The 17365-nt window shown below is 38.7% G+C and overlaps 1 protein-coding gene across 1 annotated transcript in view; it reads right to left on the bottom strand.

The window, feature by feature from the left end:
- Positions 1 to 2032: 2032 nt before the first annotated feature.
- DLEU7 (deleted in lymphocytic leukemia 7) overlaps positions 2033 to 17365 on the bottom strand; it is a 19098-nt gene continuing 3765 nt past the window's right edge. The window contains exon 2 of the mRNA XM_006745050.3: positions 2033 to 2967. Within this exon, the coding sequence (XP_006745113.1) occupies positions 2761 to 2967 (207 nt within the window). The 3' untranslated portion in view covers positions 2033 to 2760. The remainder of the gene's footprint in view (positions 2968 to 17365) is intronic.

Here is a 17365-nt window from a genome sequence, read left to right as displayed (position 1 = left end):
TAGGACATGTCTTTCTTATAACAAAGGGGAACTCAGTATATGGTTGATCTGTTAGTGTGAAGATGAACATGTTTTTCTGAGGGCTTTTATTTTCCCTATGCAATGAAAGACAAGGTCATCAGCTGAGAATGAGGAGAATGGAGAAGGAACAAGTGTGAGAAGGTGTGGAACAACCTTCCTGAGAAAGTAAATTGTCAAGCACAGTGTTGAATTATCTAGTGAATTTTCTAGGACATCACTATCCGTAGAAATAGAATGCAAGCTGTGTATGGAATTTCAAACTTTCTAGCAGCCACCTTAAAAGGGTAAAATAAAACTGGTAAAATTATTTTTAATAATATATTTTATTTAACCAAATATATTCAAAGTATTATCATTTCAGCATGTATCAGTATTAAAAAATGAGATCTTTTACATTCTTTTTTTTAGGATTAACTTCTTAAAAGCCAGTGTGCATTTTACATTTTCAAGCATATCTCAGTTCAGACGAGCCATATTCAAGTGCTCAATAGCCACACGTAGCCAATGGCTACCGTACTGGATATTGCAGGTCTAGGAAATGAAGTAGTACTAATGGATAATATGAGGGCCCCTTGAGATTGGGAGCCATGAATTGAAGTGAAATTTGCATGGCTGTGTGTTGTACTCAAGCTACATTCAGAACTCATATAGAGATGTGGAATAAGCAGAGAGTTGGTCTTGACCAGGAATGGAGTTTTGTCTGCAGCATTCAACCAAAGGAAAAGAGAAGGAGTTGGTGACATGTACAACCAAATGATCATACAAATTGAGCATAGCACATAAGCCACAGAAGTAAGAGGTGGGGGCAGTGTGAAAAGGTGATAAGGACAACAGAAGTTCTAGTAGAGTCAAGGAACTTTTAGAATTGTAGTTGTTATGCAATATACAAATATGTCTAAAATAATCCCTGCCCTCAGCAAGCTGATCTTGGTTGCAAGTATACCAGTAGCCTTGGTATAACATGGTATGTAATAATACCAGTATGAGTTCAGAGGAAGAAGAACCCATGTCCTACTAGGATGATCCAGGAGAGTGCAATGAGGAGGTAGTAGGTAAATCAGGACTTAAAGTATGAAATAGGGTTTTAATTGGTCTATGGGAAACACATTGCAAAATGAGGAGGAAAAAACACAAGAACAGATAGAAAGAAGCAAAAATGTTTAATATCTCTTGGGGATGAGAGTAAAAAAAAAAAGCCTTAATGTTAATATTTATTTAGAGAGAGCTATTGACTACAATGGGGAAGGCAGCCTATAAATAATGATAGGTCTTTAGAGAACAGTCCTGGGATAATTTCCCCAGGGAAAGAAAGACTTCACTGTAAAATATGGTGACAGTCCCAGAATACAATGTTTCCTAGGAATGAGAGAACTAAGTACCAAAGACTGTTTCCAAGAAATAAATGCCCTTCTTTTCTGGCCCACCTCACCCTTATACACACACACACACACACACACACACACACACAGACACATACCTTTCATCTTTCATTTAGAATTCAGTCCCATAAATGTAATTCTCTTCTATGGAATGGTCAGTTACATCTAAAGAGAAGGAATATATTTACCTTTCATCATTATATCCTGGGATAAAATTTTGGAACCAACTAGGATTAGAATATGTGGAATTTAAAAGGCTTTGACTACTACTAACACTTTATTTTTTAAAAGCAGATCTACTCTCACCATACAGACCTAGTTTTTAATTCCTTCAGAAAATAAGCTGCACGTAGACAGTGTACTCTTTTTTTCTAAATCTGATGTCATTTCTATTAAACTTTTAAGGGAAAGGCAGCATTGCAATTTACTTTGGTTCTCAATACAGTCATCATTAAACAACAGGAAATTTAGTTTTTCCTAAGCATGTTCAGATCACTGGTGCAAAAAAAAAAGTTAGCCTCTCTTTTCCTAGCTCTAAATATTTAGGGAAACCTGCCAGGGTATCCACTCCCTCCTGTTTTTCACAAGAATTTCCTACTTCAATTGGAATATTTAGAAACAGTAAGAAGAGCTACATGTTTCCACATGAGACTTTAATAATACTATACTTTGTATTTACATATCATATATCCTTGGTACTTCATAGCTCATTATCATTGTAAATTTACAAATCAGTATATGAAAGCACAAGGCTTAGAAGCAATTCTTTTCCTGTCCAACAGTAAGTTATTAATGCCAGCATTGGAACTCATAATTACTGACACATGTGGTCCTACAACATCTAAAGATGATTTTCATAACATAAAATGAAATCCTCAGTAAGTAGAACATATCAATTGTCAAATATCCTATTTATTCAAGATAATTTTAAGAACCATGAAGCTTTAATCATATAACCATATATAAATAACCATATTAAATAACCATATTAAACCACATAGGCCTACATTAATATAAGTATAGATAAATATATCATTTGATCAAAACTAATACTTAATATGAATTAGTAAATATATACATATATAATCCAATCAGTTCCACAAAGTAGAATATATTTCAATCAAAAAGTAAGCAAATATCTCAACATACTTAAAAATGTGAACTACTGCTTTAAAAAATTTTCACCAACATGCTATAATCTAAAGGGTACAGACGCCATTGGTCAGACTGCTGTATATGTCATCAAGTCTCTCCTTGCTGGGGAGAAAAGTATCCATTGTCTGCTGATTCAATTAGGAACGTAAGATACCCAGTTCTCTTGGCAGTACCAGCTATGGTTTTAGTTCTGGTGTCTTGAACATCATATGTCTGGGAGATTCTGTAAGATCTGTCTCAAAGAAGCACAGGCTACCACGTGGGCATCTGAAGGAAGATTAGCAAGTGACTGAATCAGCTTCTTGACTATTGTCTTCAAACACTGGTGGGCAGCATTCAAATCTCTGTCAAACTGTTGTCCTTGAATTTGTAGAGCCAAATGACTGCAGATGTTTCTAAACTCAACACTATCCTGAAATAAACAGCAAACACAAGCAGTTAGATAGGTTATGGGGACATTTGTTGTGTTTTGTGTACCCAGCTTCCATTCCCATTTCTTCCCATCACAGGACCTCAATTATTTTCTGAGAGAACTACTGTCCTCCATTCTCAGCCTATGCGATTTGATCAAAGCTGACCCACCCACTCTACAACTCCAGGGACTAGGCCAATCAGAGACTACCACCCCTCAATCACTTTGGATTGGTCAGGAATGGACCGGTGACCTAACACAGACCAATAAGCCACAGTTCTAGAATGTCTGTTAGACTGGGAAAGAGAAGCTCTCTTTAGCTGGGGCTTTTGGAAGGCATCCTGCCACCATAAGGGGAGAATCCAAATGAGAATGAAGCCAGCACTGAAAAAAAAAAAAAAAAAAAAAGAAAGAACCAAGGGATTAAAAGAGATTGATTCTAATTACATTTTCTGAGCATATTGATCCAGCTATACTTGAAAAATAAACCCCAGGATTTTTGGTTATCTGAGTCAATAAATATGCCTTTTTTACTTAAGCCATTTGGAGTTGAGTTTCTGTTATTTGTTCCTAACAGAGCTTTAAAGAATACACAAACAGCCTCTGTTCCTATTATTCCATACTCATAGTCTTCAAAATTCCAACACAGGATTTGGTATTTAATGAACACAGAGTCAAGAACTTTCCAACGCAAATTTAGAAAGAATAGTTCCCAGGTAGTTTAAAAGAACAAAATAACTAAATATATTTTAAATTCCTAAATGTTCCACATTCTAAAATCCATTGTATAGAAATGGTACACTAAAATTATTCCAATAAACAAACAAACAAACGAAATTATTCCATATCAGAGATAGTGTTGAATATATAATTTATTTTAAATACATGTAAATGACTCTCCACAGACTTCCAGTTCTGGTAACATGGCACACTTAGTTTCCCCAAAACCCTTTGGGGAAACTGAATTCTAAATAAAATAGAGCAAACATCCTTTCTGATATTGCAAGAACACAGTGGAAATCCCTAAGGGCCAGAGATAAAGGAAAAGTAGATTATTTTAGCTGCCCACCAATATTCATCAAAAAAAGAAAGTTAATCTGGAGCTGGGTTTGGGGTAGAGGATAAACTTGCCCCAACAACGCATAACTGTTGACCTGTACTACACAACAGCTGAAGTTGGGAGCTGCCCTCTATACCATCCATATACATGTTCTGGGAACACTCATGCTAAGAAATTAATTTAAAAATTGGAACTGGGCTGAAATATCCATGGATACATGGTAAAAGGAAATAAAAGCCTGTTCCATGGGGACACATCCACAACCCATGCCCCACAGAAGTATTCCCATAATACTCTGTCAAAGACAAACTCAGAATATGAAATTTAACATATCCACCATGATACAGCAGATACTAATACAGGGCAGAATTTCCAAGTATTTCAGCTAGAAACTATAAAATCTGTTTAAAGTGATTAAAAATATAAAAGAAGGAATAAAACACTTTTTAAGTAAAAACAGGCTTGGAAAAGAACCAAATACATTTCCAGAAATAACAACTATTTTGACAAATTAAAAACTCAATAGACAATTTAAACACCTGAATACATTCGAACTGAGGAATAGTAAACTGGATGATGAATATGAGAAAATTACTCAGAATGTAAGATAAAAAGCCAGACATAGGAATTATGAATGGGAAGTTAAACAACATGGATGATAAATGATGAAGCCCAACAGATACGCTTCCAGGAGAAAGAGAGAGGTTGGGGGAGGAGAGGGGAGACAATATTTAAAGAGAATAATGAATAAGAATTATTCAAAATTGATCCAAAACATGAATCCAGGTTCACGAACATAAATTCAGGAAGTAAAATGAGATTCAAATCTAAACTTACTGAGGCAAAACTACTCTTAAAAGCAACCGGGGGGTGGGGGGGAAGACTGATGGCTTTCAAGGGATGACAAGACAGACTGCCAACTACTAAGCTACAATGACTGAAGTCAGAAAAGAATGGGATAATTTTTCAAATAATTGTTAACATAGAATTTTTTTTAATCCAACAAAACTATTAATTAAACATCAGGGCAAAATAAATATGCCTTCATTTAAAAGGACAATAGGCGTTACCACCCTCACTGTCATATTTTCCTAGAGATGTAATTCGGAAAGGGGACATTCAATTCAGAAGGAAAGAATGAGACACAAGAAGCAACAATGAACAAAGAAACTTAAAAATATGATGTAAATCTAAAGAATTGATTGTTCAAAACCAAAATTATAACAATTAACTTGGGACTTACAAAAGCAAGATGGTTCCAAAATGCTGAATAGTAGTAACATGTGGGATGGAGTGGCATTCTAAGGCATTGTACTATTTAGAAGAGTGGCAAAGTTGATAAATTTCAGACTTATTTCAGTATGCATGTGAGAAATGTAGGGGTTATCATTAAAGGACAGAAATAATATGTAAAACTTCAAAGTCAGCAGACAAAAGGAATATTAAAACTTAATTGATTCTATTTTTAGAAGGTAAAAATGAAGAAATATATAAACATAAATCAAGGGGAACAGAAAACACCAAATCAGACAACTTTTGAAATACAGTGGTTACCAGACTGGATTTTAAAAGATCTGTTGATAAGTTCTTTACAAGAAACACATTCAAAACTAAAAATACCTAAAGACTTAAAGTAAATGAATGCTAAAATATATACAAGGCAAAGAGAAGCCAAAACAAAGCCAGGAAAATCATTATTAAGGATAAAATAAGCTATAGTTAATAAAAGGAACCCCAAGAAGGTATAACAATTTTGTACTTTGTGTGTGCCTAATATGATTATCTTAATTTACATTCAATCCATAAACATAAAAAACTGATTTCTACCCAGCTTTCTGAGACACATAAATCAAACAACAAAATGATCAGCCTGGAGAGAAAAGACTGAAACACTAATCACAAGCTTGGCCCAATAAAGATAAGCAAATACAAATTTTCCCAAAGATATATGGAATATTTATGAAAGCTGACTGTATTATAATATGCCAAAAGTAAATTCTTAATGAATATCTAGAAGTCTATATCATACAGATCACAATGCAAATAAATGAGAAATCAGTAACATAACCTTCCCAATACATACATGACTTAAAAATCTACTTCCAAATAATTCATGGATCAGTGAAAAAATAATTGAAATTTTAAAATACTTTATACTGAACAATTATGGACATAATATATCACAAACTTGTGGGACACACCTGCATTGAGAAATTCATACACTTAATGCTATTTAAGTAAAGAATAATCACTGAAAAAGCATGAGCTAAGAATTCAACTCAAGAACTTAGGAAAAGAAAAAACATAATCCAAAAGAAAATGAAAGAAAGAGCTAAAAGCTGAACTGAAGTTTTTTTGTTCTTTTAATTTTTTTAATTTTTTTTTTATTTTTTAAATTTTATTGTTATTAGTCACCATAGAATACTGAACTGAAGTTTGAAACTAGAGTTTTCTTCCTAATTCTGTGTAGAAAGAGAAGCTATTCTTCTCCCTAACAAAAACTCTGTCACTTGGGTTAGAAGGACCCGGGTCTCTGGCAAAGTGTTTATTAGAGAACATCTTCTGGGAAACAAAACAAACTTTCATCTATTGAGTTTGGCCAACAATGGCAGCAGGACCCCAGTGTGAGTAAAGTGCTGGGATAGAAAGATCAACACAACACGCCATAGTTCCTTTACTCAAGTATTCACAGGCTACCATGCTTCTTGTTTTTTCTTCCTCTTTAAAGCATTCTAGCTTCCCCGCCTTTGCGTGTTGCTCATTTCTACTTAGAAGGTATCAAGGGGTGGGCGCCTGGGTGGCTCAGATGGTTAAGCGTCTGCCTTCGGCTCAGGTCATGATCTCAGGGTCCTGGGATCGAGTCCCGCATCGGGCTCCCTGCTCCTTGGGAGCCTGCTTCTCCCTCTGCCTTTCTCTCTCACTCTGTCTCTCATGAATAAAAAAAAAAAAAAATTAAAAAAAAAAAAGAAGGTATCAAGGGGCTACTTAGATAATCTCTCCCATAGTTTTTGGAGTAACCTATATTCCTGGAGCATATTGCTTGGGAATGGGAAAGTAGAGGGGAAAAATATGCCTCTGGACTACTTCCCCTAGATCCACATCAAGGGAAATTGTCTGCTTGCTTTATAGAAGTAATCCAACTCTAAGTACAAAGCGGAAGGATCAAAGACAACATGCAAAGGGAAATTCAAAATTGAAGGAACCACTGAAATGTGTGCTGACGTGTGCCTATTAGCCAGTCTGCAAAGGCATTCATCACCCAAATAAGATTAAAATGCCTTTAAAAATATGTTTGTGGGCCTAAAATCTGAAGTCAATTTCACGTTTACTGTAAAGAATCAAAGAAGGCATCACTTGGGGAAAGTATACATGTAATAAAATTCCACTCCTGGCCTGTACTGGTCCCTGAGGCCGTGGGTAAACTTCAGATCTCTGGCAAGCTTTGCAAAGTCTCTTTATTTTACTCCTTTAGTACAGTATTTCTTCTTAATCCTTTCTCAAATATATTAACAGTCAAAGAAGACGAATTAATAGGCATAGGCTTTCCATGGGACTCTTAAGCCTGGGAATGGAAAAATAAAACAGGTGGTTGCTTCTCTTCCTTTCTGAAGGGTCTGAAGGCCAACTGTAGATCCAATGATCATGGCCTCCAACCAAACCTCTACTGATTCTGTTGCATAGGCGGGGGCCAAAAATTCACAGCATTGAGGCAGTGGCATATTGAATGGTTCATGGGCTTTCAGTAGAAAATCACATGATCAATATTCATAATGATTTTGTGTATGGTGCTTTCCATTCAATGACAGAACACATCCTCCCAGCAGCTTTTATTTAGCAAGTCCCAGATGCTTCCAGAAATGATGAAATAGCCTACGTAGGGTTTGAGCATGCTGCCAGAATTAGAAAATTATGACTTAGCAATCTAAAGACAGGTTTTGGAACTTCTAAAGCCTTGTGTAATTTCAGACTCTGGATATGAAATGTATTGGTTGTTACAGTGGTTCAAACTGATAGGGGGCATTTACATTTTATAGTGACTCAACCAGTCTACTGCGGCAATGGCCTCAGACTCAGTTAATGCAACAGTTACATTTCTTTGAAACATGTGAAGTCTCCACTACATGATTGACCACACTGGGTAAAAAGCAGTAAGACACGAGTACCTAGTCTCTAAAAAGCTTATAACCTAGTAGGAGGATTGAGGCACATAGAACATATACCCAAATGTCCAGTGAAATGGAATGGGGGTTCTGGTAAAAACACAAAAACCCAACCTTACAGAAGAATAGACATTTATAGACTCATAATCCAAGCACTTTAGAGAGTTCATACAAAGCTCTTCCTGATGTGTGAATCCTTTCTAGAGCATACCTGGTGTCACACTGTTTGCCACACAGGAGAAACCCATGTGCTTAGGAGGCAACTCTTGGCTCTAGTTTCCAGAACATTTTTTCCTTAATTCTTAGCTGAAATCTGCCCTGTAGTAGACAGAATAATGGCCTCCCAAAGATGTCCATGTCCTAATCCCCAAAATCTGTGAGCATTTTACCCTATGCAGCAAAAAGGACTTTCCAGATGTTAGTAAGGATCGTAGCCCTCCAGGCACCTGAAAAGACCCCTGGGATGCTGGGGTTATTCCTTCACAAGCACTGGACTTGCCGTCAGAGGCCTGGTTCTGTCCCTTTGACAGGCCATCCATGGACAAGACATTTTATCTATGGAATAATCAGTTTTCTAATGTGTAAAGTGGAAACAAATAGCTACCACATGGAGACACTGTGAAGGTCAAATAAGCTCATGGTCATGCAAACTTTGAATTTATAAGGCACTCCATCCATCTAAAGTTGTGCATAAAGTACTCCGCTAGATGGGAGGTCAGCAAGAAGGAGAGAGGGGGAAGGAAGGACAGAAAAGAAAAGAACAATATGCTCTATAGAAGGTGGGAATCTAACTGGTGGAGATGAAACTATTCAAGCTGTTCAGTAGAGATGTCATACAGAATAAGATTAAGGCTCCAAAAGAGTGGCCAAGCTCACCTCGTATCAATTAGGATGACTACTATCGAAAAAAACCCTGAAAATAGCCAGTGTTGGTGAGGATGTGGAGAAACTGCAGCCCTCATGCACTGCCGGCGGGAACGTAAAATCACACAGCCACTATGGAAAACAGCATGGAGGCTCCTCAAAAAAATGAAAAACGGAATTATCATATGATCCAGCAATTCCACTTCCGGAATATGTATTCAAAAGGATTGAAATCAGGATCTTAAAGAGATATTTGCACACCCATGTTCATCACTATTCACAATAGCCAAGAGGTGAAAGCAGCTCAAGGGTCCATTGACAAATGAATGGATGAACAAACTATGGTGTATACATAGAATGAAATACTACTTAGCCTTAAAAAGGAAGGAAATTCTGGAACGTGCTCCAACATGAATGGACCTTGAAGACGTTATGCTCACTGAAATAAACCAGACACGAAAAGATAAATACCGTATGATTCCGCTTACACGCGGTACTTAGAGTTGTCAAACTCACAGAAACAGAGAAGAATGGTGGATGCCAGAGGCAAGGGGAGGGGGAAATGGGCATTTGTTGTTTATTGTGTACAGAGTTTCAGATTTACAAGATGAAAAAAATTTTGGAGATCGGTTGCACAATAATGTGAATGCTCTTGATACTGCTGAACTATACACTAAAAATGGTCAATTTTATGTTACACTCTTTTTTTTAACCACAATAAAATTAAAAAAAAAAAAGTGGTCAAGACCATCAGAGTGCTCTAGCCTTTGCAGAAGGGACTGAAGGTTAGGATGAGGCATTAGGGTAGGCTGTACAGATGTTACAAGACAGCTGGTGCAGGGAATGCAGTCTTTGCCTCTCAGGGAAGAGATGGCCCTCCCGGTTAGAATGAACAACACAAGCAAAGGCCTGAAGTCAAGTAGGGGCTGGGACTGGGAGGAGGCCAGTCTGAAAAGAGCAGAGCTTTGTGCTGGGAATGAGGACACAAACTAGTGTGGGAGCCTTGAGTGCCACAGTAAAGTCCCTGATCACTTCCAAGCATGGAGATGACATGGCAAGCCAGCATTTTAAAAACACTGGTCTGGCTTAACCTGCTAGGTACAGGATCCAAAGCCAGGCTTCTGATCTACCTTGTCTCACTCAAGCCTCACAATGGTCCGTGAATGACCGATGAAGAAACGTGGCTTAGAGAGATAAAGCAACATACCCAAGTCGCACAGCAAATGAGGGGCAGAGCTTGAATTATCCTCTCTTCCCAAGCTCAAATTTTCATCCAAGACCCGCCCCAAATTTAGAAACTGGGCTGGGTACAGTGATGACTCCGAGAGCACAGCTCACTACCCACGGCGGGAGACAGACTGGGGAACTTGAACTACAGGGCCTGAGATGCCCCAGTGGGATGAGCAGGGATATCATGAAAGCAAGCAGGGGAAGCACCAACCTAGCTTTGAGATGGAACAAAAATGTCTACAAGTGAATGTTTCTTTTTTGGCCATATTCACACTATTTTTCTTGAGGTTAACTGAGTGTTAACAAAGCTCCAATTGGCATTGGTCACATCCAAATTGAAGATTGGTCTGTTGGCCCATCCCTCTTCCCTGCAACATAATTGAGAGGGTTTGGCTGTCTGGAAGATATTCAAGGCGTGGAACCTTCTACACCCCATGTCAAGCCAACTCCTAGCTAATCAGAGACCCTCCCTAACTGGAGCTCTCTCTTCCTCCATTCTGTTCTCTCCTGCCCAGTATAAGGGAGGTCTCTTAGAAAAACTGCCACACTTGCACTTTTCTGCATTATGCATTGTGTTTATTAGGAATGCACACATCTGGAATCTTTGAGCAACTGCAAATGCACCTGCAAAGTCCAAAAGGGAAAAAAAGCTGGAACTTTTTTAGCTTTGTACTGAAAATAAGCACTCCCATCAAAACTGTAGTCTTGAAGGCAAGAAGAATCTGGCATCAACAGTCAGCTTCAAAGCTTATTTTCTGAAACCAACACCAATGGGTAATCGAGTAAAAAATACAATATGACTTTATAGGCTCTACAATGCAGATCACTTTTAAACAATCCACAAGGAAGATTTTTGGGTTTTTTCCTACCTCATCACCTTCAAAATCACTGCTCGATCTACATAAACTCTAAGTCAGCTCATATCCCCTTCACCACTGGCTTTAAAATAAGTTGGTTCTTTTCAAGACAGTCACATCTTGAGCTATACTATCTTACAATGACCTCCACAAATTTGTTTCTTCTCACATTTTCCTTTCTTGCTCCCCCTGAATGCTTAATGCTCCCTATGGAGAGCACTGAAGAAAGAGCTCTTCCCAGCTTTCTGTGATGGGGCCTCCTGACCTTAATGAACTTCAGCAGACCACTCTCCACTACAGGTGCCCAGGGCTGGGCCCCCCAAAGGAGCACAAATCCCTTCCCCAGACCCATCACGATCCTCCATACTGGATGTGTACCTAAAATGGGAATGCCATTTCTCTATTTAGAGGGATGTTGTGAAAACCATGCTATCAGAAACAGTATACTACAAATTGCCCCCTTGGTTCATCAACATCTGGCTTTGAACTACAAATTCACAGGGCCCAGAGGAGCCACCAGTTGCCTGAACCCAAGGTCAATCTCAAATAGATATGTAACCGTGTGTTAATAAAACACTCAGTGAAGAACTAAAGTATCTGCCAGTCACCATAAAAAGTCTATCGTCCACAGGAAATTAAACATTTTTACTTGTGGTGTACCCAGTGTAAATGCTCACAAGTAACTAAGGTTTTTTATGCATTTGCTTTGGGTATGGTACCATTTTCATTAGAAAAGTCCAGTTAAAACATTTTGTGATGGATATAAGCACTTAATTCAGGTATGCTCATAAGGCAAATCCCAAAATTATAAAACAAAGCACGGCAGCATTTCCACTAAGATGTTAAACATAAGTAGTTTTGTTTTAGGGCCCTCCTGCAACATCTTTCCCAAAATTTTCATTTTGGCAATTGTAAATGTCCTGATTTTCCTATCATTCACATTATGAGCAAGGACAAAGCTATAATTAAGCTACTTGTAGTCACTGGGCCTTTTTGTCACAGAAAACCACGATTTTATCCCAAATGAAGAGCAATTCGCTGGCTATGCTATTAATCATATAACCCTGAGCATTTATTTCTTCAATAGTTTGCTAGCAATTTTTAAAGACACGATTCCCAAATTTGCAGAAAGTCTTCACACTCATGTTAATGAGGAAAAAAAGCACTCATCACCAATGTCTTCCTCTGAGTGACCCAATGTTCACACCTGCAGTTTGCAAAGAGCATTAGCAGTGACTGTGAAGCCAAAGCCAATGGTTTTATAACTGCCATGCTTGGTATGTAGAATGAGAAAACCAGCAACGATTACTGAGCTTGGTGGAACAACTGGTACCAGAATCAGCTAATTGGAATGGGTGAACTCACAGGCAAGTTTAATCTGTAATAGCAGGAAAGTTCTCCTGCTTCTGAAAGTTGGCATCAGCCATAGTTTCCATGAAACTTACATCAGAGCAGAACTCTTGGAAACTATAAGTGTTTTTGACTCTCAAAGGAAGACAGAAAAACTCAATCAGAGTGACTTCATAATTGGCTTGGTTAATGGTGTCTATGTGAGTTGGTCATTTTTAGGCAGTTCTTAAAATCCTAGACTGGCTTCCATCTGGTCCTGTGCACATTTCTATGCTCTCTTTGAGTGGTGAGTGCCTAAGACATTCATGATAGTTATTACTAGTTTGATAATGATTTCCTACATTCACCTGGTGCTTTGGGTCACTATGTAATGTGGCCATCATATAAAGAGACACACAAATCACCCAGTATAATGGGTTAAATGGTGTCTCCCCACAAAAAAAAAAGTCCATGTGTTGAAACATAACCTCCAGTTTGACTGTACTGGAAATAGGACCTTTAGGGAGGTAATTAAGGTTATATGAGGTCATAAGGGTGGGGCCCTAACCCAATAGGGTCAGTGTCCTTGTAAGAAGAGGAAGAGACATCCAAGATCTCTCTCTCTCCCTCTCTGCATGCACAGAGGACAAACTATTCAAGACAGAGCAGGAAGGTGGCAGTCTATGACCTAGGAAGAAAGACCTTACTAGAAACCAAATTTTTGATCTTCAGCTTTCCAGCCTTCAGAACAATGAGAAAATAAATGTCTGTGGTTTAAGCCACCCCATCTGTGGCATTTTGTCATGACAGCCCAAGCTGACCAAGATACCCAGTCTACAAGGTGACTGTTGCAGCCCAAGTAGTGTGCAGTGCACAGCCCGTCCAACGCTGCCCTGTCTACCAACCAGACACACTCATGGAATTTATTTCTGCATGACATTCATCACACCTCTTTAATCCAGCACTGTGATTTGGTAGAAAAAGCCAGATAAAACCATGTTTGGACCATAGGCCATCACTTTCCAGCTGTGAGATCTTTAGCAAAATCCTAAATTCCTCTGAGTCTCAGTTTTCTCCTGTAATAAATGTTTTCTAGCTGGTTAACTCTAGCCTCTCCAGCAAATTTAACAAGACTCAGTACTGTGAAGCATTTTTTATCCACTCTAAAGAAACTCACTTCATGTAGTTTTTGCACATGTGTGATAATCTCTAAATATTCAGGAAGAATATTAAGTGTCGGTATCTTTAAGAAAAGAGTAAAATGCTATAAAAAGAAGTCCATTAGTATTGTGCTGAGAATTTCTCTGCCTTCATGCCTGAAAATTTCACTTCCTTAAGCCTCAGTGGTTTGATCAGCAAGTCATTTGGGGACAACATCTCTAAGTCAGTCATCAGGCATGTGCTAAAGCCGACCTCTGGATAGTGGAGGCTTCTTGGAACTCTCCATGGGTCATCCTAACTTTGCTTTTGTCAACAGTCTCAGAAAAATCTATTAATAGAGTCCATGGGTCAGATCCATCAATATCAGGACTGGAACTCACAACAATAATAGTCAATGAGAACGTGAGGCAACAACCTGTTAATAATAATAATAATAAAAGTTTAAAGGTATTGAGAGTTTGTATGGGCAGCCACTAGCTAAGACTTCATGTGCATTATCCTAATAACCCTGTAAGGTTAGATACCTCTATCCCCACTTTAAGGCAAGGAGACTGAGGCACAGGAAAGCTAAATATTTTGCCCAAGGGCCTACAGCAGGAAGTAGAATGGTAGGTTTGAAAGGCTCTGCAGGACCAGATCGCTGGGCTGTGCTGCGCTGTCTCTACTTTGGGTCCCTAATGCTTTTCATCTGGGCTGTGCGCTTTCATTCAAGTGAGTCCTCCTCCTCTCTGTGGCAAGGGTAACACTGTGGGAGAGAATTGATGTTAGAGGGATAGTTTCCACACACTTCCAAGTGATACACAGGTATTATTTCCATTAGCACAAATCCTCCTGAAATCATTCTGTGTCTAAAATCAATCCACATGTTCTTAATTTAAAAAATATAGAAAACATGAAAGGAATTGGAGAAGACACACATAAATGGAAAGATATTCCATATTTTTGGATTGAAAGAATTAATATATATATATATTTAATATTGTTGAAATGTCCATTTTACTCAAAGCAATCTACAGGTTCAGTGAAATACCTAATCAAAATTTCAATGGCCTACTTCACAGAACTAGAACAAGTAATTCTAAAATGTGTGTGGAACCACAAAAGACCCCAAATAGCCAAAGCAATATTGAAAAAGAACAGAGCTGGAGGTACCATGCTCCCTGGTTTCAAGATATACTACAAAGCTACAGTAACCAAAACAGGATGATATTGGTATAAAAACAGACACATGAATCATTGGAACAGAATTAAGAGCCCAGAAGTAAATCCACATAGATATGGACAATTAACCTACAACAAAGGAGCCAAGAACATACAATGGAGAAAGGACAGTCTCTTCAATAAATGGTAACAAGAACACTCAACAGCCACAGGCAAAAGAATGAAACCAGACCACCATCTTACACTATACACAAAAATTAATGCAAAATGTATTAAAGACTTGAATGTAAGACGTGAAACCATAAAATTCCTAGGGGGAAAACAACATAGGCAGTAAATTCCTTGACATCAGTCTTAGGAACGTCTTTGTGGATCTGACTCTAAAGGCAATGGAAAGAAAAGCAAAAATAAACAAATATGGGCGCCTGGGTGGCTTAGTTGGTTAAGCGACTGCCTTTGGCTCAGGTCATGATCCCAGAGCCCCGGGATCAAGTCCAGCATTGGGCTTCCTTCTCAGCAGGGAGTCTGCTTCTCCCTCTGACCCTACCCCCTCTTGCGCTCTCTGTCACACTCTCTCTCTCAAATAAATAAATAAAATAAAATCTTTAAAAAAAATTAAAAAATAAACAAATGTGACTACATCAAACAGAATCTCATTAGATTCTGCACAGCACAGGAAACCATCACCAAAATGAACAAACAACATATCGAATGGGAGAAGATATTTGCAAACCAAATATCTGACAAGGGGTTAATATCCAAATATATATAAAGAACTCCTACAACTCAACAACAAAAAAATAAATAAATTACCAGTTAAAAAATGTGCAAAGCATGTGAATAGACATTTCTTCAAAGAAAACATACAGATGGCCAAACAGGTACATGAAAAGATGCTCAACATCACTAATTATTAGAGAAATGCAAATCAAAAGCACAGTGGGATACCTCCCAACACCTGTTATAAGGGCTATTTTCAAAAAGACAAGAAAGAACAAGTGTTGGTGAGGGTGTGGAGAAAAGGGAACCCTTGTGCACTGTTGGTGGGAATGCAAGCTGGTGCAGCCACTATGGAAAACAGTATGGAGATTCCTCAAAAAATTAAGAACAGAACTACCACATGACCCAGCTATTCCACTTCTGGGCATTTAACCCAAAAATATGAAAACACTAATTTTAAAAGATATATGCACCCCATGTTTATTGCAGCATTATTTACAATAGCCAAGATATGGAAGCAACCGAAATGTCCAGTGATAGATAAATGGATAAAGAGGTAGTGTGTGTGTATATATATATATACACACACAAACCCACACACACAGTGGAATATTACTTAGCCATAAAAAAGATTTTATTTATTTATTTGACAGAGATTGCGAGAGCAGGAACACAAGCAGGGGAAGTGAGAGAGGGAGCCCGATGTGGGGCTCGATCCCAGGACCCTGGGATCATGACCTGAGCTGAAGGCGGACGCTTAATGACTGAGCCACCCAGGCGCCCCTACTTAGCCATAAAAAAGAATAAAATCTTGCCATTTGCAACAGCATGGATGGACCTTAAGGGTATTATGCTAAGTGACATAAGTCAGACAGAGAAAGGCAAATACTCTATGATTTCACTCATACGTGAAATCTAAAAGATGAAACAGGGCGCCTGGGTGGCTCAGTTGGTTAAACGACTGCCTTCGGCTCAGGTCATGATCCTGGAGTCCCGGGATCGAGTCCCGCATCGGGCTCCCTGCTCGGCAGGGAGCCTGCTTCTGCCTCTGGCCCTCCCCCCTCTCATGTGCTCTCTCTCATTCTCTCTCTCTCAAATAAATAAATAAAATCTTTAAAAAAAAATAAAAGATGAAACAAATGAACAAACAAAATAAAGACAAAGTCATCGATGAGGAGAACAGACTAGTGGTTCCCAGAAGGGAAGGGGGTTGAGGGGGCATGAAATGGGTGAAGGCAGTCAACTGTATGCTGATGGATGGTAACTAGACTTATGGGGGTGATCACTTTGTAGTGTATGCAGACGTCAAATTAACACTAGTAATAATGAAGCCAAGTCAGGATAACCAGCCCCCTGGAAAGATAGACTACTGTGCCCTTAAGTCTAAGTTCTTTGTAATCACTACTCTACAAATAGAGATATTACCTTTTCTCCAAACAGAAAACCAAGCAAAATTCCAAGATGTTGGCCAGGAGGCAAATCATCCAGAGAAACCTCTCCCTGTTTCTCTCCCTTCTGAAAGCACTCCGTATTCACTCAAAACTCATTATTCCCCTGCAGGTGAACAGGAGACTCCAGTAGAAAGACTACTTTGTGTTGGGGGTTGGGGGGACCAAACAACATTTCTTTATAAGAGACAAGAAGGAAGATGAGTAGGGCGCCTGGGTGGCTCAGTTGGTTAAGCGACTGCCTTCGGCTCAGGTCATGATCCTGGAGTCCCGGGATCGAGTCCCGCATCGGGCTCCCTGCTCGGCGGGGAGTCTGCTTCTCCCTCTGACCCTCCCCCCTCTCATGTGCTCTCTCTCATTCTCTCTCTCTCAAATAAATAAATAAAATCTTTTAAAAAAAAAAAAAAA

The sequence above is a fragment of the Leptonychotes weddellii genome, chromosome 3, assembly GCF_054177405.1.
Source record: "Leptonychotes weddellii isolate Sample4059 chromosome 3, ASM5417740v2, whole genome shotgun sequence".
Classification (NCBI taxonomy): domain Eukaryota; kingdom Metazoa; phylum Chordata; class Mammalia; order Carnivora; family Phocidae; genus Leptonychotes; species Leptonychotes weddellii.
This window is presented reverse-complemented; position numbering and strand designations above follow the sequence as displayed.